Source organism: Amphiprion ocellaris, chromosome 1 (assembly GCF_022539595.1).
Source record: "Amphiprion ocellaris isolate individual 3 ecotype Okinawa chromosome 1, ASM2253959v1, whole genome shotgun sequence".
Classification (NCBI taxonomy): domain Eukaryota; kingdom Metazoa; phylum Chordata; class Actinopteri; family Pomacentridae; genus Amphiprion; species Amphiprion ocellaris.
This window is the reverse complement of record NC_072766.1, coordinates 7146291-7174262: the sequence shown is the minus strand read 5'-3', so window position 1 is coordinate 7174262 and position 27972 is coordinate 7146291. Positions and strand designations below refer to the sequence as shown.

The following is a 27972-nucleotide window of genomic DNA, read 5'->3' as shown; positions in this document are numbered from 1 at the left end:
GAATAATAATAATTTTAACATGGGACAGGGACCATTCTGGTGAAAAAGTAGCAAAATCTGAACATTTTTCTTATGTATTTGAACTCTTCAGCAGACCTATGATTGAGTACAAACTGGAAATACTCATGTAAAGTACAAGATTCCCACCTTTACTTGAGTAAAAGTACGTGTCACCACTGCACCATAAAAGCGTGGGTAAAGCGTACCATTGCGTGCTAGTTGTATTTATTATTTTTTTCTTCCAGATTGATGGTTGCACACACACCGAGGAGGAAGAGGAGGAGGAGGAGGGAGGAGGGATGAAGAGGTGTCCGCATCAGTACAAACTCCTGGACGCACTTCTTCTCAGAGCTACTCCCCCTCCTGAACCAGCAGCAGCAGAGACAGGCGTGCAAGTCGCTTCTCCCGCAGACTGTCCGGTCCACCGAGGGCTCCACACATCACAGATAAAGTACACTGACACACAGAGAGAGATACAACCGCAATGGGGACGAGCTGAACCTGCAGCGGCGGAACGAGGTCGGTGCTGCGGGAGAAACAAACGTCGGTTCGAACTCCCGACGCTCCGCGGCGTCACGTCAACGTCCAACGGTCGCTGGTTTCTAGTTTACCTGAATACCTGCAGTGTTTCGCACCAGCCCGGAGAGAGAAGGAGAGACGAGAGAGACAGAGGTGGGACGGTGAGGCTACTACAAGGAGGGGGGAAAGTTTTCTCAAGCTTTGGCGCAAACACAGCGGTGAAACAATGCGGCTGACCCCGACAAAGTCCCTTCTTCCATCGGTGCTAATCCTGCTGCTCGTCCGCTGGTCCGACGGCAGTAAGTAAACAGTAACATGCTAAGCGGCTAGCTAGCTCGCTAAAGTCCCCCATGACATTTGAGTTGAGGCTGATGATGTCTTTGCTATTAACGCTATTGACGGTAAAACAGGCAGGTTTCGCAACTCACTTGCCGCTTTTTTTCCCCTCTTGAGACAAAACACCGGAGTCGGTTGACCTTCTCTTTCTCCTGTAGGTGAATTAACTTTTGCGTGGTTTTTTTTTTGTCCTTCTAGTTTCATTGTCTCCTGAAGAGGCGAACCAGTTCCTGAGCAGACACAGGAGGGCAAACCAAGTTTTCGAGGAAACGAAGCAAGGACACTTGGAGAGGGAGTGTGTGGAGGAAAGGTGCACCAAAGAGGAGGCCAGAGAAGTGTTTGAAAACGACCCGGAGACGGTGAGTGCATTTAAAGCTGCAAAAAACCACTAAGTTTGTGATTGCTGCAGTAGCACAAACTCAATCACAACCCATTACCAGATTGATAATGTTATAAACTAACAAATGCATGGTTGGTTGTTTACACCATGTTCATATCGACTGCCAATTGATGACGGTAAAGTGACCCCAGATTAATGATTCATTGTCTGGGCTGCTGGTGTTCATGCTCCAATAAGTCCAGCCTGCTGATAGCTGTCAGCACACATAATATTCCCATGTCAAGGACTTGGTGTGTTTTCTTGTTCTTTTGTTTGCTTCTGTGACAGACATTGAGTCACCGTGACTAAGCTTTAGTTTATGAAAAACAGTTTTAGTGAAGGCACTGCTATCCCAACGTTCCACCCTTCAAACTGATATGCACACATAAACAGACACAGTCACTTGCGTGTTTTGAATTTGCTAAAAAAAAAAAAAAAAAAAAAATTGGCCCTATTTACTTGAGATCTGCTTGGCTTAGAGTGTTGCCAAATGTGGGAAACACCTGGAGATCTTTTCTCCATTTCTGCATTCACCATCTGTGCCTGCACATGCTAATATATCATTACATACAAACACATGTGAATGATGCAAACAAACCCCTCCTCTTCTGATTGGCCCCAGTGGGAGCAGATCAGCTGTTTTCTCTTAAAGCATGAGCATAAGGTGCAAAATGTGTTTCATTCAACACAGCCATGCACATTGCCTCACTAATCTGTTTACATGTTCCCACCCTCTTTTTCGTATTTGACATTTAACAAATCCATCAGACTGTGGGTGCTTAGCAACATTCACTGCAGATTACTTTCCGTTCTGCCTTCATGAATTCGCAGGTCAGCCTTTCGATCCATGTGAATACATAAGCCTGTTGAATATGTAAACAAGCTCCAGAGGCATAAATAACTGGATGTGTCAGAAAACATGGAACTTGAGCTGAGATTGTAAACTTTCTGAGTAAGATTAGCTATAGCGGGCCTTCAGTGGTGCAGGCTAATGCCCAAGCCCCGTTAGGATGATTAGCAGCAAGTGTATCTTGACACTTGAGTGTTTGATTTGTAAGTCAGAGATTCAGATCCAGATGTTTCAGCTGTACATGAAGGTTGTATTTAATAGCATTGTCCTGGTTATGCTGTGCCCTTCAACTATCACGATAATTCTAAAAGATCTGACGATTAGAATTGTAGCAGAGTAGGCGTGAATAAGGCAATCGATGACTCAGAGATTACTTGAAAGATTAGTCAAGCAGAGACGACGGAGGAGGACTGGCAGTAGGAGGATTAAAGTCAAGTTGAGCTGCGGTCAGAGGAAAAGGTGAAGTCAGGTGACGTTTGAACCAGCTAGACGTACGGCATCAGTAGAATATCAATTGTATTCTTGAGGTTGTCTTACCGTGCCGTGACACAAAGCTGCAGTCTCATTCTTAGCTGCATTATTCATTCAGAAAGGGCCTATCTCTGACTCTGCATTTTCTTCCGCTGCAGCCCTCTGGCTCTGCAGAGAGAGAGAGACTTGGGTGTTCCTGGGTACTCATGATCATCCTTGGCATCACACGCGATCACACAACGTCTCTAATTTGCGAGGTGACCTTTCCAGAGGGACAGATAGCCAATAATAAGGTGGCACAACTAATTATTATGTCCACATCAAGTTTAGTAACAGCCTTGCTAGTTCTCAGACCATGCTGCATCTTAAGCAAATGTGCTGTCACTATAAATCAGCATTATAATCAGGCTTTACGTTGTGTAATTTTTCTCAGCCCTAGCAGATTTTTGGGTGATTACTGTCACTTTACAAGCCTGCTGCATCTGGCACCCACCACAGCAAACCTGTGTGCCTTCAGAAGCTGCATCTCAAATTTTGACCTAAATGTGGAGGAGTACTGCAACCAGCAGGCTGGAGGGATGCTGCTGCTGTCAGGAATGCAGAGAATTCGCAGGAAGCCCCTGGCAAAGGGCTGCACCCATTAGACAGAGGAGTGCAGATTACAGAGGAATCATATCCTAATCTCAGTCTGTCACACACAAATACGTGAACAACTGCCACATTTAATGATTGTTTGTGAATTGATTTTCCTGCACATGAGGATAAGCGCAGATACCAGGCATAAAACGAAACCAAATCCTCAGTTATGTCAAGTATTAAGGGAAACCCCCAAACAAATTTGAAGCATTTATTTAGATTATCTTGTCCTGTTTAGAGTCTTGTTTATACGCCCATGTGAATTTATGCTCTCTGTTTTTCCATGTGTTCCTGCTGATTTAGGACTACTTCTATCCCAAGTATTTAGGTAAGTTATCATTCTGTCTAAAACCCTTCATCTCTGCTTACTACAGCCAACTTGACTGATTATATGTTTGTCAGATCCTTGTTTTAATTTCATTTTTGCTTCTGCCTAGCCTGTGTGGAGTCATTTGGAGATTCTGAGAAGAAAAAACAGGATCTGGTCACTTGTGTCCACAGTAAGTTTTATCTCTTCTGTCTATTGACGCTACTTTGGGCTTTGATTGTTGGACTGAATCCTCCTTTTTTCACAATCTCTCTTTCCTTATCCTTCCTTTCTGTATATCCTTTCACTGTACAAGCATTACTACATTCAGAGACAGGCACTTAGCTCTGTTGCAGGGTTGTGCTGCACTGCAGTATCACTGCTCTGCATCCCTCCCAGGCTCTCTTTAAGTAACAGGAATTTCTTAAACACCTCCGGGTCAGTTTTTGCAGCACACATACCTAACGGAATCTGCGACTTTAAAGTGTAGTGTGCCATGTGTGCGTGAGCTCAGGTGTCTATGAGTAACACTGCAGCACTTCGCCACGGTGATGCTGCACATTGGTAAGCGAGTGACACACCCCTCAGTCGTCACACACTCGCTCGCTCTGGCTGACTGCACCAGCTCCTTCGTGAGTTGGCTGAGCGGCGGAGTGACGTGAAAAGAGTCGGTCTGACGTGAAGGGAGCAGAGGAGGATTTCTGCTGCATCAGGATACAGGGAAGCAGGGCCGACCCGGCTTCACTGCTATTGGCTGAGGGATCTCTCCGGAGGGTTTCCATGACTCAGATGCAGCATCGTGCCTCTTAAAGATACGGCAGCGCTTTTTTTCCCCACCAACTGTCAGCACAGCATCTCATCCTCACCACTCCTCTCTTTATCTCTCTGTATCTGGCCCATCTGTCTCCGGTCTCAGTGCAGTCTAGCCATGGGTGGTATATGCCAGTATCAGAGCAGATCATTGGTTACCACTAATTCCATTTATGGAATATTACAGACACAGGATGGTACAAATACAGCATATTATGGAAAGATATACCAAAAGCTAATTTGATTGAATGCCCAGCAGACACTGTTAATTCTCTGATTTTATTCCCTTGGTCAGCAGTTTCTAGTGTTTTGTGAATTGCCCTGAAGAAATATCGATAAATACAGACAAGTGAAAACACTTTATCCTGTTTTCCAGCAAATGCTGTATCTCACGTGGGTTGTTCCCGCTCCTGTAAATGTTGTAGGGTGGGACAGCACAATTTTAACTTGCTGTTGAGAGGTGGCTGAAATCTTCAGCAAAGAAAAAAGTGAGGCTCTTGCTTGCTAGTAGATGGCAATGTATCAATAACCAGGAGACTTAAGTTTGGATTTATTTAAGGTCTACGCTCTTTGGGGAGGGAAGATTTATTTTTGATGCTTGTTGCTAAAAACTGTCATCATTTCTATTTGTCCCGAAGGTTGCTAATGTAGATAAATGCTACATATTTCAACCCAAATGAAATAAATGTACTTAATTAAATGTTATTTTGGTAAAATAGTTCAGCGTTATCATTCTGATAAAAGATGTTTTTTTGTTTTTTTTTTTACAAATGCACAAAGTTAGATGACATCTCGATTAATTCAGAATTGACTAGTAATTGATTCAGCTAACCCTGTTAGTGCTCATATACACAACACTACAGCTTTTAACTAAGTTAATTAATACAAAGATGTCTTCTACATTACAGCGTCTTTAACCAAATGCTGCAGCTTGAATGTTTGTAGTACTGGCGCTTACAATGACTCAGGAATGATGAATTACTGGCCTCACGTCTTCGCTGGAAGCCATGCATTTATTTAATGATCTGACAATTTTCCTTAAATTCTCAACTGATTGTTTAGATTCAGCATCTTTCTCCCTTTCTAAATCTTTGTTCAGCATGCATTTGCTTTTTGTGAGCATCTGCAGGCACTTACAACTGAAAATAAAAGTAGCTTTACACATCTGGGGCTTGTAATTAGTCCTGATTGCTACTGCATCAAGCACCCATGGTTCGTTTACAGCGAGTCTGCTGTTCATGGAAATATGTCCAACCTCCTAAATATTATGTAAAGCTGCGTATATAAATTGCAATCACAAAAATAACACAGTATATTCACAGTTGAAAGTATGGTGCAGTATTAGTAAGTAGTTTTGTCAGAAATGCCCTGAGTTGAAAGTCGTGCCTTTGTATTTCATATGTGAACTCATCTCTCTCTTGCTTCTCTCATTTTCTCCAGGCACTGTCCTTTTCTGTCTCTCTCTGAACTCCAGCTAACATGCCCAGACTTGTTGAGCACTCAGACTTCACTGCTAGGAAAAGGAAACCATATGGGGAGAGAAAAGATTTACACACTGTTACACAAGCTTGGAGTGAAAGGAAGGGCTCAAGTGAAAATATTCAATAGAGGGATGAAACAAACAGTAATTGAAAAGTTTATTCAGTCGAATATCCGTTTGATCATGTCTCGTGAGAACTAGGGGGACAGGTACGTTGGGATGGACCGAATTAGGACATCTCCGGAAGGAGAGCTCAGCCAGCATTAGGCTATTTATATTGAACTCCTGATGTGCAGAACATGAGAGATGCCCTTCCTGTGTCTGCTGTGGCATACGGTTGCAGTCACCGTATGCATCCGATTTGTGCAGACTTAGTTTGAGAGCAGTAATAACACTGAATACTCTGTCTGTCTTTGTCTTTCTCACACTTTAAGATATCCCAGACCAGTGCTCTCCTTCTCCCTGTAATGCCAGAGGTACGGTGCGCTGCGAGGACAAAAAGGGCGACTTCCTCTGTCACTGTTTCACAGGTTGGACTGGAGCCAGATGTGAGAAAGGTAATGTCATCACGACAGAAAGAGAGAGAATATGTATTTGGACACTGTGTGCTCAGCAGAGGTTGAATTTTTGCCCTGTCATTCAGTGTCATACTCAGCATCTCTGCATAGGTGTCATCACTGTGACCTTGATTGTGACAGCCTACCCTGTCCCATGAGAATGATCTTTGTTTACACTAGTTCCATCAGTCATTTAGGCCCTAAACAACACTGTTATATATATCTCAGTGGTGCGTTAAATAATTGGACCTTGCAAAACTCAGTCTCTAGTGTTTCTGTTTCATTTTCCACTTGTAACTGTTACTGATAGCATGCATCTTTAATATCCTGTTGCTGCTGCTGGTATTAATGATGTGTGAATGGTGTGTCAAGTCAATATGAACTGCATGTATGGGAACTGCAGTCACAGAGTGCACAACAGGAACCCATGTCTCTGCAAGGTCAAAGCAAGTTACTGTGTATAGATATGAGGGAAAGTTTCTCTGTAAACCGTGAAAAGGGAAATGTTGCAAATATTAAGTGCATAAGCACAAACTGAAAAACACAGAGGTTACATTTGAGGGAGAGGGGAACATGTTTCTCTGATTTATGGCACAGCCTCCATTCCACACATTTCCACTGTGACTCATCCTGCCACCTTACTGCGAGAGGAAACCAAAACAGATTCAGTTTGACTCGGACTGAGCCTTTTCCACTTGACGACCGCACTCCTCCTAAACACTCAGCTGCAACACTCAGCCACAGTGGCATAACGTGGCGGTTAGTTGCAAGGCGTTTGACAAAGTACAAATTCATAAGATGTTTCAGTGAGCGAATTGTGTCCAATGACAAGTTCTCGCTGTGCGCCGCTCTTCAGATTCTAAAAATTTTACTTTACTTCTACTAGCAGTTACAAAAATGCGCAACGCGATCTTGAATTAATACAAGAAAACTCAGCACAAGCCCAACAGCCTAATGCTGGACGCAGCCCATGACGATGTTTTTCCTGCATTCATTTTGACTGTGCTACTCTCCTGTTTGCAGATGTCGACGAGTGCAGCAAGCGAAATGGAGGGTGTGACCATGAGTGCAACAACACCATGGGTAGTTACCGCTGCTCCTGTCACCAAGGCTACATGTTGGTAGGACGCCACATGTGTAATGGTAAGCGGCAAACCACAGATGCACTTAATCTAACAACTGGAATCATGTCACTACTGCAGCTGCGAATAACACTTTGTTTTTGTCTGTTTTTCGAATCCACCTCAAACTGTGAAAATTGTCATTATTTGTCCAATTAATATGTAAATATTTGTAGTTAATTTCTATTAATGGACGTGTTGTTCTGTTCTGAAATAATTTATTTTCTAAGTCTATTAGCTTAGTTAATAAATTAGACAAAAACATCCCCAGCATTACAAGCTGCTGTTGTACCAACAAACCTTTCTTGGAACCCATTTCCTGTTGTGCAGTAGGTTTCATCATAGAGACATTTTGAAATTTCCATCTGATTTAGTCCCTCCAGAAAATGTCTTCAGTGTAAATATTTATTTCCATGAAACTGGGATGTAGTTTTGGTGAAGTCCTGGAACAAACATATACTGTTTGTACCCTGTATGTGGAACAATCAGTCTATTTATATAGTTCTATCATTGCTTTGCAGGAAGTGTAATATTAATTTTTATTGTTTTTATTCAAGTTGACAACCAAACAGGACCAGAATATAACAGGCTGGTTTTTATTTCCCATTCCTCAAAATAACCCAGTTTAGATGTCTAATGTGTGTGTTTTTTTTTTCTTTTTTTTACATTTTTCAGACACAAAGGAGCAAGGAGACACTTAATCTCCTTGAGATGTTTTTTTCTTTCCAGCACAGGAGTTGATTTCTTAGTTTTGGTGAATTTCATCCGCCCGCGCAGCTGAACAGAGTTTGTACCTTTCAGATGTGGACGAGTGTGAGGACCCAGGTGTGTGCGGAACAGCACGATGTGAAAACAAGGAGGCCAGCTATGATTGCTTGTGTGATGTCGGCTATGTCTACGACAACGAAACCAAGAGCTGTGTTGGTAAGTGCGTACATCCACACACAATAACACAGACACACAATTAAGAAAGACAGAGACACATAGTTTCATGAGTACTGACTGAGGAGCAGCTTCAGCCTCAGCAGGACTTGATGCAGCTGCGTTCTGGGGTCAAGAAAGGAATGCAAAGACACTTGGAGAAATTCTGTACAAGTAGGTAACAGGTCACCGTCCACTGTTGTCCTATTCAGGAAAAGTTCATTCCAGAAGCAAAAAACACAGACATACCTTTGCTTGGTATATAATGTTATTGCCAAAAGGATTTACCACTCTAAATATGACAAAATAGGTGGATTAAAGCTAAAATGGAGTGGTTGGAATTCAGTAAAAGATATGCTGAGGTCATAGGATGGAGAAGTGTTTGTTTCAGTTATCTCAAGTACATCCGGTCAGGATTTGTCCATGCGGTGATCTCAAAACATCTGTAAAATCGCAAAAAAAACCACTTCCAGGTACCCTTGAAGCTAAATTACTGGGATCAAGAGCTCAAGATATAAAGTATAATCTTAGATACTGCATGTCAAAGACGTTTTGGCTCATGGTTTCCCCAAAACAAGCACAAAGAGGTGATAACAAAACCGCCTAACATAAAAACATAGCTGTCTTGGTATTTAATAAGATAAAACAATAAGATAAAATAACCACAACATTAGATGTGTTGGCAACAACATGGAAAAGAGTTTCAGGCTTACAACATAGCCATTAGTCATCTGTGTGCCATGTTTTGCTCTGCAGTGGAAACCAGACTTTTCTTAACCTCAGTGTCCCTCCTCAGAGAATTAATGCTCATTATAGCCAATATTCTCATGGCCTTGTAAGGTTATATGTCCAGCAGGGAGATAGGACCCAGTCAGCGTCAACGACCACTCGACTCAAGTGTTGTTTGCATTCCCCAATATGTTGACAGGAAAGACGTGCGGTCTTGTGGAACTGTCGGGGTTTTTTTTTGTGATACTTGAAAGTTCATGTTTTGACTAATATTCCCCCACTGATGTGACTTTAATAACTTTATGAACTGTCTGCGACTCTGTAATCCTTTATGGCCCTGTTATCATTTTGCCTTCTCTTTCTCTTTAATTCCTCTGACCTGCTCCATCACCCGTCAGATGTGGATGAGTGTGAGGCAGGTGTGTGTGCGGAGGAGTGTTTGAACACTCCGGGGAGTTTCCGTTGCTTCTGTGATGGTCGTCAGGGCATGAAGCTGGGGCAGGACCTCAGGAGCTGTAAGGTGAAATACATCAAGTGTTGCATATTAACCAGCCATTTCAAATCTCGCCTTTGTTGTTAGATGTGAGTTGAAAGTTACATTCTAGGTGTTTAGATGTAGGACTCAAAAATCCCTCCCCCCCAAAAAAACCTTGAAATTTGTTTTCGTTACATGAAAAAAACACATGCAATTTAATCTTTATTATTTTATTTGCATTATATTTTATTAAGTCATCTAATAATTGCTGCAGGTTTTCTGTCATACTCTAGCTGGTAGTACTGTAAAACAGGTATTAAGTTGTATTTTCCACAGTATTAAAAAAGTCTTAATAAGGCTTAAATGGAACTTGGTGAACCCTGCAGAAATCCAGTTTGACTCAGGTTACAGCTTGTTTGGTTCTCATGTGGTGGCAACATGTGTTATCTCCAGGTTTTCCTCTGTCTCTTTTCTCCCCCAGCCCATCACTCCCTGTATGTCGCCATCCCTGAAGAGGAACTCACGCTCTCTTTACCTCGGGCGCATGTTCAGCGGTGTACCAGTGGTGAGGCTGCGTTTTCGTCGCAAGATTCACACTGGGTGAGAATACGCTCCCAGTTGACGGTCTTTTTCACTCACATTGAAAATGCAACTGAAACATGCATCACTTTGCAACTGTGGTGTCGAGTGACCAAGCATTTTTGAAGCTTCAGGGTTTAATCATTCTTGTTTATATATTTGTGTTTCATAGGTGTGTTTAAGTGATACCAGTGAGATGAAAATGCCGCCCACTATAATAAAAATGAAACTGTTCATTAAAAGGAATGTTCTGTTTCTCTACTAGTATCCTCCCTCCTTTTCTTTATTGCTTTCATTTCACACCTTACCATTTGTTGTACTGACTTCTTCAAACACTAATACATATATTTCTCTCCATCACTGCTCCCCACTCCCTAGCTTTTCAGCAGAGTTTGACTTCCGTACGTACGATCGCGAGGGGGTGATCTTCTTTGCCGGAGGTCACTTAAACAGCTCCTGGATCGTGCTGGCAATGCACCATGGGAAGCTGGAGCTGCAGCTGAAATACGGTGCAGTGAGCCGGGTCACCAGCAGCGGGCCGATCGTCAATGATGGCCAATGGAGAAAGGTTGGGAAGTTTATGTCAGGGCTCTTCATGAGCACTAATACATTGCTTTTTAAACGCTTCCTAAATGTCTCGTTTTCATCTCAGATCTCGGTGGAGGAGCAGGGGAGGAGTCTGGTGATTAAGATCGACAGGGAGGCTGTCATGAAGATTGCAGTGAACGGTGATCTGTTTACACTGAAGAAGGGAATGCACGAACTCAACCTCACGGTGGGAGGAGTCCCCTTCAGAGAGGACGGCCTCGTCAATCAGGTGTTTGTTTGTATGTGCTTGTGTATTTTCTTGAATATGTGTAAAAAGTAGATGTCCTTTACACATTTCTCAATTATCTTTACTTTTGGTTTATTATGTAGATGAACCCCCGTCTGGATGGCTGTATGAAGGAGTGGCGCTGGCTGACAGGTGAAGACACCTCTATACAAGAAACCATCCGGTCCAATGACAACATGCAGTGTTTCAGCACCGAGGATCCTGGAGCATATTACCCCGGCACAGGCTTCGCTCTCTTCAACATCAGCTATGGTCAGTATGTGCATGTATCAGTACTGCATAGCATGTTGGCAGCTTATATAACATAGTGTAATTGCTGGTTCCTGAAGCAGTTAGTCAGTGTTGAATTTGTTTTGATGACTGTGAGTTAGCTCTCATCGTTGTACATAAACTTTTACCTCATCTTTGTTTGTAGATGAAGTTCATGACCTGCTGTTCTCATTCTTCCTGTTCTCCTCACTTTAGAAACACAGAACCTCAGCATCCAGCTGACCCTGCGTCCAACTTCTGCTATCGGAGTTCTGTTTGCACTGGTTCACCAGGACAGAGTCCCTCTCTCCATTGCTCTGGCCGACTATCATCCCACGACTGACGAGTGGCGAGATGTGAGTCACCACATTTTCACAATATGCTTTAAGTGGCTCACTTTCGGTTTGATACAAAAACTGACCTTCAGTGTGTCTTTAGTTTGTCCTGGTATCTGTAGGCGATGTCATCATTGCCAGCTCCCCTGCACCCTTGTGTGATGGTGAGAGTCATGAAATCCAGGTGACGATCTCAGGCAACCAGACTCTCCTGCTGATCGATGGCCAGGCTGGACGAAGTGAAGAGGCGGAAGTTCCTACTGACCTCCTGTCACAGTCCAGCACCTTCTTAGGAGGCCTCCCTGGTGAGGATAAGTTCTGTTATATTGACATTTTGCAGGATGAAATTCATGCACAGTACACAGGAAATATACCTTATAGGAAATAAACCAGTGTCTTAAATTATCTGAAGGTACTGAGGAGCTCTTTCATACTTTTTCGGCCAGTAGAGCCATCTGAAGTCACTGCTAAAATTGTACTATAATTACTATTATAAATGCTATAATTGGTTTCATTACTGACTAATTTTCTCAGAAAATTACTCAGATTAAATAACTATCAAAATGTCACTAATCATCTCACCTCTAGCTGCACGGTGACTCAGTGGTTAGCTCTGTCGCCTTGCAGCTAGAAGATTCCCGGTTCGCATCCCAGCTGGGCATATGATCTTTCTGCATGGAATTTGCATGTTCTCACTGTGCATGTGTGGGTTTTCTCCGGGTACTCTGGCTTCCTCCCACAGTCCAAAAACAGCTCATTAATTGGTAACTCTAAATTGTCCATAGGTTTGAAAATGAGGATTAAGCAGTGTATAGATAATGGATGGATGAATCGCACTTCTAAATGGAACGATCCAGCTTTGGCAATTAAAAAATAGAGAAACCAGAAAAATGATATCTTTCGTACATGACATGCACTTTTGTAAAAACTCATGTTAGTTGAATAAACCTTTATATTCTTATCACATTTCTACCTCCAAAAATGTATTCCTGGTCAGATTGTATGACTCTAGAAAATAGATAAAAGGAGATAAAAGTGATTTTATGTATGTGCATATTATTATTGCAAAGCCTCACAAGCCTTTAGGTATTCAGTTGTCCTAATAAAAGATGCTGAACAATTTTTCCAGCCGTTTCAAGCACAGGGTCCTTTGTTATATGTCTGACTGTCTTGTACAGCCTGCAAAACATTCTGGTCAACTAAATGTTATCTTATTTGGTGAATGAATAATCATTACTAACATGTATGTGTCTCATTGTGTCTGGTTGTTTCTTGTAAATGTCTGTACTTTGTGAATAATACTGGATCCAAGATAGGAACCGTTTCAGAATAATAAGGATTTTGTGCCTCTAGATAGTTCAGTGATGTTTGCTGAGTCTGACAGATGAAACACACAATGAATAATACTGTTTTTGAACTGAACATCAGGTCAGAGTTAGGACACCTCCACAGTCTATCTTGTTTGCTGACTCACGTGTTGTCATTTCTCCCCTCAGATGTTTCCCTGGTGTCCACGCTGGTGTCGGCCTCCTACAGCGGCTGTATGGAGGTCAGTGTAAATGGACGGCCTCTGGACCTGGACCAGGCCATCCACAAGCACAACGACATCCGGTCACACTCCTGCCCCCTGCTGGACTCCCACCAGTGACCAGCGCTCGAGTCTGCCGAAACCGATCCATAAGCAGTTTGTTGAGGCAATGGGGATCCAATAAATTTGTAAAAGCTCTGACTAGCAGTTAGATGTTTTAGATTGGAATGTAACAAACAAAAAAAAGAGAATAAAAATGGACCAGGTAACATGGTGCAGCTGGAGCCTTAGCCACTGACCGCTCCCCTGTCCTCATACTGTGATGATGCTGCTGCCTTGTGGCACTGGCAGTAATTTTCACAGTATTCTCAGTATTATGACTCAGTAAGTTAGTCAGCCAATGAGCAACATCCACTGTATATGGGATTAAATGCTGCACAACATTGCCTGAAAAACTGCCCATGTATCACAGCCTTGTAAGCCCACCAGAACACACCGGGCCTTATCCGGATCAGTGCTAAACGCTTGGTCTTGGGTCAGCCTACTATGCCTGGCATCCTGTGCTTAAATGCAGATCTGACTGGAACTCTGTAGGCAGACTGACTACCTTGTGGTCATGTTGCTTACATTCAGTTCACCTAAGATTCACAAAGCTTGAAGTAATCAAGTGCTTATGTTAAGTCCAATGAAATGACACAAAAGGGGACCAGATAAATAGTCGTACATCAGCTGCCCTACTCAGAGAAAAGGTGAACAGGTGCTCTGATCTCCATGAGTGTTTGGTGCAGAATATCTTGGGGGTTGATTGAAGACTAATAAATCTTATTTGCCCCTGAAAAGCTGAACTCCCTCCTCTTCTGGAGGCGTGTTATTAGGCACAACTTTGTGTTCTGTAGAAAACCTTGCACATCGTTGCAGGTAGAAATGGACTGCACCATAAAGCCATTTTCTCGATTTCCTCTCCAGCACTCCATGTCTGCCTGCAGCCTTAAAAATCAACCGTGTGCCTACAAAAGAACAACTAACCCAAACTTATCAACAGCTTCCCTCCAGACAGGTGAATCATTTCGCTAAGGTGCAGTACTGTAACAACCCGACAAACAAAACTAACTCTTCTCCCAGTGAAATCTTGAACGTCATCGCAGTGAATGCACTATGCATTCCCACCAGTGCTTTTCAGAGTGTTGCAGAGATACTTTTAAAGAGACGCTCTTCTCAATCTTAAGTCACCAACTGTGTCACAAAAAGGCCCCTTCATTCCCTCAGAAGCACCCAGCCACAGTTAATACCTGCCATATACCAACATTAGGACAACAGATTAGCCACAGAAGCACAGGGAGACAGGAAGGGGCCCTCTCCACGAAGGAGAGCGAGCACTGCATCGATCGCACCACACAAGCTACTGAGAATATAAAAGAGTGCGCTGTAATATACTGAATATGTAAATAATGTGACTGTACAATGCTTTATAAAAGACAGAAAGCAAACACTACCTTATGTAGTCCCTTAACCTTAACCTCCTTGGGGGTTTTCTGCACATTTAAGTTGATCCAAAGTTAAAGGAAAAATCTCTCAACTTCTTGAAAAACAAAGTTTGCTGTGTGATTCATTTCTTAAAATGGGAATGGGGAGACTCGACAGAGCAATAGCCAGGGATCAAAGTAGCATCAATCTTTAGGGACTAATTTTATAGGTGCTGAGCAAATCGAAAAACACAATAAAAAAGCAAAGAATGTCAGAGGAGCATTGTGATTGAGAATGCCAAAAGGGCTCCAATGTTATTTTACTTCCCTTTGTAATGTATCATTTTATAGTTCTCTGATGAATGAATGCCAGAATATAGAGCTTGACCTGTTTTTTTTTTATCATATGTGTTGTATCTTGAACTTCTCCTTAGTTTTTATTTTCCACTTTTAACTGCCAGTATGTGTACGATGCTGAGAGAAGTCTGCCTTTTGAGTTTTTACTTCCCTCAACAGTGAAAAATCCTATTTAAAAATAAAAGCAGCTGTATGAACATCATAGAGTAAAAATGTATTTTCAAAAAAAACGTGTATGCCGTGTGGTTCTGTTCAAGATCGGATTTTTGGGTCTCACCTCACTTTCTTTCTGCTGAATTTGAAATTGTAATTGTTAAGAGTTCAGTTGTGGTTGATTTGGCAGCATGTGTTAAAGGTGGTGATGACAAATGTGTTGTATTGATTACATTACTGGTATTATGTTAGAAATATTACTGAAGAGCAACCATGAAAATAATAATACCCGTAGTTACCTGTTGAGTGCTTTTAAAATGAACTAACAGCAGCGGGTGAAGCTCAGTTTCTATCAGCAGTGAAGAGTGTGAGTAAAAGACAGTGAGGCTGATGCTCAAAGGTAGTATTTTCAACCGTGAACTACATTAATTATTCATGTTTCTCATGCTTGAATCCAGGATGGGAACTGCTGAATCCATCATTAACAATAAAAGTCCTCTATAGACAAATAAAGATAGAATATTGTGCTGAAATGTCAACAATGAATATTGTCAAGGTTTGATAAACATATGGTGACAAAGTTAGACAGCAAATCTTGACTTTAAAATGAAAATCTGTGCTCAGTTTCTAAAGAGCTAAATCATTCGTCCTATTTAACATCTGCTAAACTGACAATGTGGCCTCAAGTTTCAATAAGGAGATAAACAGCAGCATAGGCAGGGCAAAGTCGTGCGGTCAGGTTTAAAGGTTATACAGCAGGGCATGCTTTAAAATCGCAAACATCTGCTACAATAAGCAACTCGACCGGGCAGATGGCTGCAGTCACAAATATGCCTAATCATGGGAAATCTCTGGATTTGTTGAGCTTTTTTTTGTCTAGTTTGTAGCGCTTCAGCTTTAATTTTATATTAGTCATGCAAATTCCTCAGTTACTAGTACTGTTTTCACCTTACGATTTCATTTAGTCAGGTAAAATAGCAATTTCTAAAATTCTGGACGGTTTTAACTGTAATATTTGGTATACCCAGGTAAATTCATGTTATGTCTTTACTGAAAACGTAATTATCTCATTGGCTGTTGTTGAAATGTGTCTTCTCATCCAATGGAAAACATTGACCTTTAACCCTTTAAGACCCAGCATTGTGCAAGTCCAGGACATATTGTTTACATTTTTACATGCTGTAGTACCATTTTTTTGGAGTATTGCCATTTTTTGGAGTATTTTTATTTGCTTTACATCAAAATAACCATGATATCCCAAATTTTAATAACATGTATTGACTTATGTCTTAACTACTACAAAAAATTGCTTAAAAGTGCAATAAACCTTAAAAAAATGAAAATCGTTTTTGTTTTTTTCACATATATTTCAAAATACAGAAATTGCATAGCTGTATCCCTCAAATTTGTAAATGTAAAAAAGTTGCACAATATCCTTTGGAACCACAGGAAATTTATTTGGAGTCTGTACATAATTAGCTTTTTGAGGTATGGTCAATTTTGTAACCTGTAAAAAAAAACGAAAATAAACAAAACTGCAAAATTTGCAAAGAGACAACATCAACATCAAAACAAATTATTTACAATAGTGCAATCAAATTTCTAAGTGTGCCAGATACTTATGAACACACATATTTTATGTACAAAACCATGGTCAGACCATAAAAAGTGCATTTGAAAATAAAAGAAAATCGTTTTTACTGAGTTGAATCAGAAACAGTATTTTGATGGTCTCCTGGTCCAAGTACTTGGACAGGTCTGATGGAGAAGGGCTGTCCACATATTCTGACAGAGGTGGCTGGACACCTGGCCTCCTTTTCGGCAGGAAATGTGGCAGAGAAGGTAAGTTGTCAGGTTCCTTCTCAGTTTTCCAGCCAGCTGTAGGGAGCGCCTCTGGCCCGGAGCGCTCGCTGGTGGAGCGGCTGCTGCAGCGTCTCCTGGCTGGAGGACGGTCTGTCCCTCTACCTCTCGCTGGGGTACCAGGACAGCAGGAGACCTCCATTCTCTCCTCTTCCTCCTCCTCCTCCTTCCCAACATTGTAAACGCTGCACACAGAAAAAGTTACGTGGTACGTTAGCTGTGCGCAGCACATGACGTAAAAATAATGCGTATTTTGCGCGGAATGCTTTCGGCGGCGTTACATGTATATTATGCTTTCTTTACTTTTCTCCAACTGAAAACAAACAACTTCTAATGAATACAGACTTACATGTCACTGGAATGATCAAATCCTTCGATAAGATCGGCTTCATCCGCGCTGGTGGCAGAATCCGGGCCAGACCAGTGGCTGGACTCTTCATCCGACGCTGTAGTTTGCTGGAGAGCTTCGCTCCAGATGTAAAATAGTTTGGCGCGACCAGGTTTTCGCGGCTCCTCAACTAATGTGTGGAAGTGTGTCAAAGGTGTGTGTGGTGGGTCCGTGTATGGATCTGGTAATTGGATTTTCCGTTCTGAAACGGGTATTGAAAAACAAAAAACGAGTGGTTATTTGATTTTCGTTTTAAAATACAAAAATTAAAATTGAAATACAAGGCGTTTTTCCTTTTCATGATCGAAAAGGGATATACGATTTTTTTTTTTAAATGCATTCATTTTCGTTTTATATTTAGAATAACAAGAAAGTAAAATCAGTAAGAGACAGAAACGAAAAAAGGTCCGTTTTTTCATTTTTTGAGACCGGAAGTGGTCATCAGCAAGTGTGGAGCCAAACGACAACAAGATTCTCAGAGGGCGGAGCCAGAGAGCAGCGATTGGTCAGACTGACTGAGAGGCAGAGAGCAGTGGTTGGTCAGACCATAGATAATATAGAAGACAGCGCGCTAGCGTATCTAGTCTATTTATGTCTATGGTTGGCATGTCTGGTAGCATCTCTGGCTGCTGTTGACCTTGTTTTTGGAGTAAAACACGGTAAGAAGATAAATACTTCTAACCTGTAGCGTTATTTTGTTGTACGTTAAGTCAGCGACTTGTGAAGAGTTGTGTTTTGTCGTGTTTGAGCAGTTGGTCCGGACGCGTTAGCTAGCTAAGCGGCTAAGTTAGCTAGCGGGCTAATTAACACAGGTGGCTAACTTACCGCTGAACACCTGCGTTAGTTGCTGCCACAGCTGTCCTCATTATTAGAATGACCTTCTCAACCTGTATTTCTCTGCTGCGTATTTTAGCTCTTAAAAAAGTTATTTTACTTTAAGGTTAACTGAAACCCGTTGAGCTGCACTGAAGTTTAACATTCAGCTGGTTTGAATTATACCACGCTTAACTTAACATTGCACAACATTACCTCTCTGAATCTCCATAATTTCATTAAATTCCTTCTCTCGTCCACTGCTCAAGTTCAATCCAGTATATAAAATGACATTAATAGTGAATAAAATAACAACCAGCCATTGTATTTATTTATTACTGTATGTATTTGTAGTAAAACATGAGTTGAAACATCCTACTTTTGGATCTAGAACTGCACAAGCCGTTCATTTTCAGTCACCTGACGAGTTAAACTCCTCTTTTTATGTGAGGTTGAAGCAGAAAGTCTGAGTTAACAAAGAAAGTTGTTTATAATTTGCGATACCTGTTATCTCTGACTGAGGCTTTAGTTTTTGTTGAGCCGATTTACACATAGAAACTTTGTTCAGGAAGATTTCTCAGTAGCTCAGAGGACAGGCTGCTTTTTACACAACCTTGTAAGAGAATGTCTGTCAATGCTTTCAGCAGAATTTAGAAACACAACACTTCCTAAACAGATATTTTGAGGCTGTGAGGTTGAACGTTTGAGAGTATATCAGTGTGTTTGTTTGTGGTCTTTCTGTTTCTAGGTGGAAGCTGAATTAGTGAGGATGACTCCTGCTCCTGTCATCTCTAAGCTCCTCACACATCTTTACCTGCACATGAGGAAAATCACTCCTGTAGAATGCAGGTATGTTTGTCATTATTATAAAAAGATGTTGCCTGGTGACCTGTCAGAAACCTATTATACAGAGTCAGCCAAAAATAATGTTTACACACATCAGGAAAAGAAAAACTTGCATAAATATTTCAATACCAAATTTATTCAGACATCACCAGATTAATAAAAGTTATCTTTGGCCTCTACAATTACAAGAGGTGCTCAAAGTGGTGGCCACTGGCTTCCAGACATTTCTGTTGTGTTGTAGACGTCACTTGTTGATGCTCCATTCATGAGGGTAGCGCCATCTGTTGGGAAAACATCGTACAACAGGACACAGAGTTATCGTGATTTGATCAAACTTAGAAAGAGGTATCTATATGTATATGTCTTATACAAATGAAATATTTATAAAAGTTTTTCTTTTCCTGATGTGTGTATACATTATTTTGGCTGACTCTGAACTTAATGAGAACAAAACTGTCATTTAATTGTTGCTCTGAAAGCTTCTTTAGTGAAAACCAGCTGGTGTTCTGCTTTGAAACAAACTGCTGTTGAGGTCTGTGTTTTTAGGTTTAACCCCACAGTTTCTGAATGAACTGATAGTTGGTTTGTTTTTCCCTGATCAATGTGGATGTTATAATTGATGGTAACATTTACTGATCATATAATCAGCATGACAATATAACAGTATAACATTATGACCACCTGACTAATACTGTGTTGGTCCCTTTATGCTGCTAAAACTCCTCTGACCCAGTGGTTCATCAGAACCTCTGGGGATGTCCTGTGGATTCTGTGGATCCTGTGGGTTGCAGGGTGGGTCCTACCTAGACCAGGCTGATCCTGGACCATCCCACAGATGCTCAATCAGATGTGGATGTGGGGAGTGTGGAACCCAGGTGAACAGCTTAGCTCTGTCGTGTTCCTCAGACCACTCCTGTAGTAGCAGTTTAAGTTTGTCCTGCTGAGGGAGGCAGCTGGCATCAAGGACTGCTGTTGCCATGGAGACTAGGGGGTTGTTTGTCCTGCAGTGTTTAGGTGGTGGTACATGTCAAACATCCACACGAACATCAAGGTTTCCCAGCAGAACGTTGCATTAGAACAAGATGATGGATGTTGTTCTCTTCAGCTGTCAGTGGTCAGAATGTTGTGGCTGATTGGTGGATCTGTCTGCCTTTACTCTGACATCCAGAGTTATACAAAAGTGTAGTATGTGTGCAGTGCAGAAGAGATTTACTTTATTGGATGCAGTTTTTTTTTTTTTTTTTAAAGGGAGAGCATTTTTTTAATCCACCTGAAGAAGACCTAATCTTTCCCTTCAAAGGATAGTTAACAATTACTACAGCTTCCATAGTGGTCCCATCAGAGAAAATCATATCCAACAACAGATTTTTATTAATTCCAGGGCTGGTTCAGTAAAGATTATAATAATAACTACATCAGATAATTCATTGTTGCAGTTGGAATTTTACAGACTGAGAGATGGTTGAGAAGGTTTGCAGTTCTTGTTTTAGCAAAATATGTTATAATAGAAGATCTTTATTTTCATTGTACATGAAATTATCTGCAAACCAGCAAAGTGTATCAGTCTGAGGTATCTAAAAATAAATAAGTAAAGAAAAATGCTTCTAAAGCCAATAATAAACAGAATATTTTGAGGGCATGTTCTAAAAAGGAAAGAAAAGCTCCATTCTCACTCCTCTCAGGATAAACTGTCATTAAAATTGACTTTAAATTTAGCTTCAACACGAGATAAAAACATTTACTTCCATTACTGATATTGTTAAGTTTTAATAAAGTTCATGCTACTTTTATAAAATGATGAAAGTGAATAAATTGTATTTCTGTGATCTGTGTTTGATTTCTGTCTTTTCTCCTGTCATCCAGATGTTCAGAGGGAGATGATGCCACATCTGGTCCAGCTGATGGAAGGTCTTGAAGTTCTCTGACTGGCCTCGACTGAAGATGGTCGTCTCACTGGATTTAAGGTTCAGATGCTCAGTAACAAACTCCACCAATGAGCCAAACAGGGAAGCTTTAGGTTTATTAAATGTTGCTATGAAGGTATCGCTGTTTTTCTTTGTGAATGCAATGTGCTCCAACTGAAACTTGAATTAGAACTTAGAAGTAAATCCTTCCATCTGAAAGGATTTAGTTGCATTAATAACCTCATTAATAACCTCATAACATTCTAATTTTTATTCCAGTGTTGGCTGGAAATAGAATCTCTGTATTGATTCAGGTAAAAACTGAACTTCACAGCATGTTAGAGCAAAACAACCAGATGAAAACTGTGATGGTGTTGGATTGTCAGACCGTAATGTTGCAGCTCAAAGCAGCTTTTCTATCTCAGTTCATTCTGACATTCAGCTATGAATCAACACAGCAGATGGTGATCCATGCTGTGGAAGTCTCACATCTCCTGATTTAATGGAGCTGCTTTGCACTTTTTACAATGTTTATTCACCAACACTTTATTTAATAAAAGTCCCATCTAGTTTTCATGAGGAATGTGATGTTTTAATTTCTCTGTGAATAACTGCAGTCTAATGCAACAGCTGGAGTTGTAACATCTGTCCTGATATTGATCATGAAGTATTGATCACAATACTTATGGTCAGCAGTCATCCCTGAAGTTTTACATTAAAATCTTTACTTGTGTTGTGAACTTTGTCAAGAAGCAGAAACGTTAGCGTTGCCATGGATACATGAGTGTTAAATTCTGTCCATGATTCCATTTTGGGAAATGCAGTCCAGTTCCAGAATGTGGAGGAATTTAGTCTCACAATCACAGACAATAAATATTATCTGAAAGTCAGGTTATTGTTGTTTATCAGCATAATACAAAAAGATTAATGTTAGAAATATTCCAGTTAAGACTCTAGAATATCATGATTTATGTAAATTTACCACAAAAATATGAATGTTCAGGTTAAGATTGTACAGTGATATTTATTATGCAAGTTTAGCTGATTAAAGTTTATGACTCTGCACTAAAATATGATTTAAATTTACATCATTATTATAATATTTAGGGTCAGACCCTACAGTATTGAGATTAAGAAATCAAATATTCTATAAAATGTAAATACACTGAACTCATTTGGATATATTTAAGTGAGACTCTACAATATTATTTGACACAAATCTATCTAAATCAAAATTTTTATAATTTTCATGCCAAACATTTACTGGACTGATTTAAATATTAAAATCACTCCTTTCTAATCCTCTGCTGTACGTTCAAACCTGAGGCCTGAAATAGAAACACACAAGTATCTGTTTGAAGGAACTTCTGCAGAGTCCTGGTTCCAGAACATGATGATAAAATTATAGACAAACTTTAACAAAAGCTGCCTGAGAGTTTACAGGTTTTTATGTTGGATTTCTTCAGTAATTTAATGAGCGTTATCAGCAATAATCAAGTGTTAATTTGATGAACTTGATTTCCTAAAACATACAGAATTGGAGCTCATATCTTTGGCAGCTGTAAAGTTTCTGCTCCTTCAAAGTTCACAACACAATGAATGAATTCCTAAAACACTCTCAATGTTGGAGAGTGTTTGTGATGCTGAAGCAGTGAGCAGTTTTTCTGTTTCTTCTCTGGAGATGCACAATGAGGGACGTCTGCAGCGACTGAGAAAGAGTCTCACCACATCTTGACATGAGGAAAAAGACTTTATTGAAGATTACAATGAGAAAAACTGTCAGACAGCAGACGGCTGCATTCAAGGTGAGCTCTGAACATTTGATCTGGAACAGGAATTCAATAACGGCAGCATGAGCTTCAGGATGAATCATCTGGCACTAGAGAAGAAGACCATCAAACATCCACGTCAGCTGATGGAGGTCCAAGAGTCTCACCGAACAACCAACCTACAGAGTGAAGACCTCAGATCTGATTGGACGGCCTCCTATTCAGCCACGTGTGAACAAATGCCTCTAAGTTGATTTGTTTTCTAAAATAAATCTAGGTTGAGTCCTAATCTATGCCTGTGCGTTTGCTTCTTTACACTGCTGTTAACAGTTTAGGCTGTTAGATTGTTCCAGATAAGACAAGTACAAGATTCTTCAGAGCCGTTCTACCACGAGCCTGACAGGAAGAACTGAACAACAGCTACTGAATGTTCCTGTGGTTCCCTCAAGGCTACAGGAGGAGCCCTACGAGGACGAGCCGGTCCACCTGATGGCGGCCAGTCGCTGCTGTTCAAAGCCAACACAGACTACATGGACTTCTACTGGACCACACGGAGGCCTTCAAACCGGACCAACAAGTTCAGCGACTCCTCAACTCGTGGGTCTGAGGACGCCGCTGAGCCTCGGTCCAGCCGGCCTCCTGTCTGTGGGTGTTTGAGTGCTGAGAGGTTTGTGGATGCATGTGAACGTGTCTGTGTTGAAACAGCAGCTTTTGACTCAGTAACGCCAGGAAAAACCAAGAGCTCCTTTATTTGTGACTTCCACTAAAAAAACTGATGAAAAGTTTGTCAGGGTTCTGACTGATAACAGATTATTAAATAATGAAAATAACAGTTTAAATATTCCTTTAAACAATCCTTTTACTGTAGGTCTACATTTCCTTTACACTGACTTCTTGGTATATGTACAAGTATTTTGGGTGGAATATACCATTAAGCCCAATGTTCAAGGGTTCTTCTGGGAATATACCATTAAACCAACCTTTTAGGTAAATGTTCCAGGATGTTGAGTAGAATATACCATCAGATCAACCTTTCAGGTCTACATTGGAAGATTTTAGAGTAGAATATTACTCCAAACCATCCTTTAGGTCTACATTTAAGGTGGAATAGTCCTTTACACCAAGATTTTTTGGTCTACATTGAAGGATTTTAGGTGGAATATTCCTTTGAACGAACTTAAGTTTGTTAAAAGATGTTGGGTGGAATATACCATCAGACCAACCTCCAAGGTCTACAGTAGTGAATTTTACGTGGAATATACCATTAAACTCACCTTTTAGGTCTACATTGGAGGATTTTAGGTGGAATTTTCTTCCAAACTGTCTTTTAGTCTACATTTAAGGATGTTTAGGATGGTATATTCTTCCAAACCAACTTCTCAGGTCTACATTTCAGGTGGAATATTCCTCCATACTAACTTTTTTGGTCTACATTGAAGGATTATTTCTAAACCACCCTTTCGGGTCTATATTTGAGGTTTTAGGTGGAATATTCCTTTTAACCAGCCCCCCAGGTCTCTTTGAGGATTTTGGATGGAATACTTGGTTAAACCAACATTTTAGGTGCATGTCCAAGGATTTTTGGTGGAATGTTCCTTTAAGGTGGACGTTTGAGGACCTTGTAGGTGAAATACTTCCTGAAACCAACCTTTTAAGTCAACATTCAAAGATTTAAGGTGGTATATTCCTTTAAACCAACCTAAATTTCATGTTTTGACCATTATCAAGTGAGAAACCTCAATCTAGACTCCTCATAATGACATTTGAGATTTATGCTGCTGTTAATTGTTTAGTCCAGACTAAATGACAGAAATCCACAACTGTAATTTTATTTCAGGACTCGGTTATTAAATGTCAAAACAATCCATGTGACTCTAAAAACTCAACAGCTGTACAAACTCTAAGATTAAACTCTCCACAAGGATCCAAAATAAGTTGGACTTTTACATGAGAGCTTTAATTATTCTTCATCTACTTCCTGAAAATTTTGGTCAATAAAAAAAGACAAAAACTAATATTTTCAGCTGAACTAAAGACAGACTTTGTGATTTTTCTGCTCACATATTGTGTTGTTGTAAACTTCCTCTTTCAAATAAATAGCCTCCTAACCCCCTGGAAGCCAGCATTTGTCCTGTTTTTGTGTTGCTCCTCGGTGACCCTAGACAGCTGGGTCGTAATGTTTTTTGAGCAACACACCATACTATGATGTTTTTACAATGATGGTTCTACTATGGAACCAGTTTGACATGTTCAGGTGTTCTTTGTGTGAAAACTCAGAGATTTCAGGTATCAGAAGGTGGTTTTCAACTTTCTTTGTTAACTTTCTGCTTCAACTTTAAACTAAATTTCCTTCACTAACCCAACCCTCTGGACTTCCAGTAAGCTGTGTTCCTATTGGCTGTCCAGGTGGCTGCTTGGTGTTATCAGGAACACCTGAGCTGCTTGGTGTTATCAGGAACACCTGAGCAGCTCAGTGTCTTCCTGCTTTATGTAGCTGCAGACAAACATTTCCTCTGCTTCTCTTCACCAGTGAACTGGGTTTGGTTCCATTGCTTTAGTTTGTTCTTTAGGCGTTGGCTTGCAGCTTCCAGCAGTAAAATTGTCTTTAATGTGTTTCTTGGAGTGTTTTAGGGCTTTGTACTGGATAGTTGTCTTGGTCAATGTGGTTCTTTAGCCACAGTTAGCACATGGTGCTAATGTGTGCAGTGATTAGTGGATTTGGTGCAGCTGAGTTGTGTCTTTATCTTGGCTGTAGTGAGTCTTTAGAGGTTTTTGGTCAGACACATTCTGTATTCTTGTTTGTGAACCAATGTTGGTTGTCCAGAAGGTAAGAGTTCCTGTCCTGATTCTCTGTTTAAAGAGGTGCTCTGGTAGGCTGCAGGAGACTTTAGCATTTGGTTTGTACTAGTTTGGTTTTTGTACAGTTTCATTTGGATGACTATCTTGAGGCCCCTCCATGTGGTTTAGTGAGGTTTTCTGCAACAGTTCTACATAGCAACCTGCAGCAGAAGAGACTTTGAGAGTTTTTAGGAAGTTCTGGAGACCAGACTTTAGAGCAGCAGAAACATTTATCAGCACTTTGAGCAGGAGAAGGTGAGCTTCAGAGTAGAAATGAGACGGAAACCTTCTTGACCCGTGTGGTGAGGTCCTGTACAAGAGTTTGAGCAGGTTGTGAAGAGTCTGTAGTTCTTTGGTCTGAAAGCACAAGAAGAGTCGACTCATTAAAGGAGAAAACAGGAGATATTGTTGGTTCTTCTGTCGCTCTGCAGTTTCCTTAGACTGAATCTCAAGTTTATATTTTAAATGATTTCCCATGTGAGCCCAAGAAGACTTCAATAAACTCCCTCCATCCCCTGGACACAACATATTTTATTACCATGTTAAATCTTTTTATTTGTTTTTGAGTTTTAATCAGAGTTTTAGCATAGTTTTTTCTCTTTGCTTGTTTAGTTTTGTAATCTGCGTGAAAGGTGCTAAACAAATAAAGCTGAATTGATAAACTGAATATTTGACTAACTCATGATTGTAACAACAGAAATCTTTTCATTGTGATTTAAGAGATTATTTCATTTTTAAGGTTGGGATTAAAATCTTGACAAAAAAAGATTAAAGAAATAAACTACATTAAACATGCAATTAAATCAAAGGAAAAAAGCATTTAATACAATAAAACTTTTAAAAAGAAAATTAAACATTAAATACAATTAAATTATATTGAACAGACAAAATATTTAATTAGATAATTAAACAGATACAAAACATGAAATTATGAAATTGAACAAAATTTTTTAAACAAAAATATTAAACATCAAAAATGAAATATTTTAGATGATTAAACATTTAAAAAATACTATTAAACAAGAATAATATTAAACATTTAAAAAATACAAAACATTTATTAGATTATTAAACCTTTAAAAAGACAACATTTAATTAAAAAATTAAATGTTTAATTAGAAAATTAAATCTTAAAGAGAATAAAACTTTAAATAGGAATTAAACAGAAAATACAATGAAGCATTTAAAAAGTAAATTAAACATTAAACGGTGGTAAAACATTTAAAAAGAAAAACCTTAAAGATTTAATCGAAAAATTAAACATTGGACAAGAAAAGGAAATTTTTCAAACAAGCCGATAAAACGTGAAAAAACAACAATTAAACATTAAAAAGACAAAACATTTGGAAATCAAATCAGACATTAGAAAAGAATAAAAGGTGAGAAAAGAGCAAAACTAAACATTTAAGAAGAATCAAACTAAAGACAAAACATTTGAAGACACCAGTTAAACTTTAGAAGATCAAATTAAACAGAAGAAACAATAAAATTATCAAAAAGAGCAAAAACAGATAAAGCGTTTTCTAGTCTGAAATGAAAACATCAAGTTGTTTCTTCAAACATTTCCTCTTTCTATGTTCTTGGTATGATTGTGGACAGATTTACTAAGAACTCATTTCAGAAAACTGCTTTCCAGATAAAGTCTACTAGTAGTTGAAGGCATTTATCAAACTAATGTTACCTTCTGATCTCCACAAACTTTACTGTTCAGTGAAGAGAATCAAAGTTTGCTCAGGATTTCTAAAAAACCCACAGGTGAAGGTCTGAGAAGAACTCAGATGGATGGTCTAAATGTGAAATCAAGACTCATGGTCACAAGTTTTAAGGCTTCTGTTAACCAGAAAGTTCAAACTAACAGAGTAGTACTGAGAAACTTTTAAAATTTCAGTCCTCAGACTGTCTGAAGGTTCAAACGAACAGAGAACTACTCAAGAACTTCTAGGATTTCAGTCCTCGAACTGTCGAAAGGTTCAAACTAACAGAGAAGTACTCAGGAACTTCGAAGATATCAGTCCTTGGGCTGTCTGAAAGTTAAATCTAACAGAGAACTACTGTGGGACTTAGAAAATTTCAGCCCTCAGACTGTGTGAAAGCTCAGGTCCTAAGGACTCGGGAGGTGTGGAGGCTTTGGAAAGTCTTGGAACTGAGGGTTCCACCCTCCAGCACAAAGGCTGAAGTCCAACCTCCTGAGAAAAACGGTCGAGTCGAGACTTGAGTTAAAAAAAAATCGAAAACGACAAAAAATAGATGATAAATGCGCAAAAAAAAGAAGAATTAGTATCTGAGCAAGTAGCTCAGGAGGATAAGAAGAGAGCCTACAGACTGGAAGGTCGCAGGTTCAAGACCCACCACCGGCCTTTTTCTTTCTTTGTCTTTGTCAGAATTTTCAAAAACTTTAAGAATGGTCTGGTCTTGAACCAGCGACCTGCAGCTCCATAGGCAAATCCTTAACTCACTGAGCTAC

At 40.1% G+C, this 27972-nt stretch overlaps 1 protein-coding gene and 1 long non-coding RNA gene across 3 annotated transcripts; both read left to right on the top strand.

Moving 5' to 3' along the window:
* Positions 1–326: 326 nt before the first annotated feature.
* gas6 (growth arrest-specific 6) lies at positions 327–15167 on the top strand. Its single transcript, XM_023299209.3, has 15 exons — positions 327–818; positions 1054–1214; positions 3495–3519; positions 3629–3691; positions 6223–6345; positions 7369–7488; positions 8268–8390; positions 9515–9636; positions 10073–10191; positions 10549–10738; positions 10823–10987; positions 11089–11257; positions 11471–11610; positions 11693–11894; positions 13086–15167. The coding sequence occupies exons 1-15, from the start codon at positions 746–748 to the stop codon at positions 13235–13237; spliced, it is 1947 nt and encodes a 648-aa protein (XP_023154977.1). The 5' UTR covers positions 327–745; the 3' UTR covers positions 13238–15167.
* A 2053-nt stretch (positions 15168–17220) lies between these two features.
* On the top strand, positions 17221–21475 carry LOC129347314 (uncharacterized). Of its 2 annotated transcripts, XR_008599347.1 has the most exons (4): positions 17221–17997; positions 18900–19000; positions 19731–19872; positions 20861–21475. It is a non-coding gene; the product is annotated as an uncharacterized LOC129347314 (long non-coding RNA). The 2 variants fall into 2 exon arrangements; XR_008599354.1 differs by lacking the exon at positions 19731–19872.
* Positions 21476–27972: the final 6497 nt, after the last annotated feature.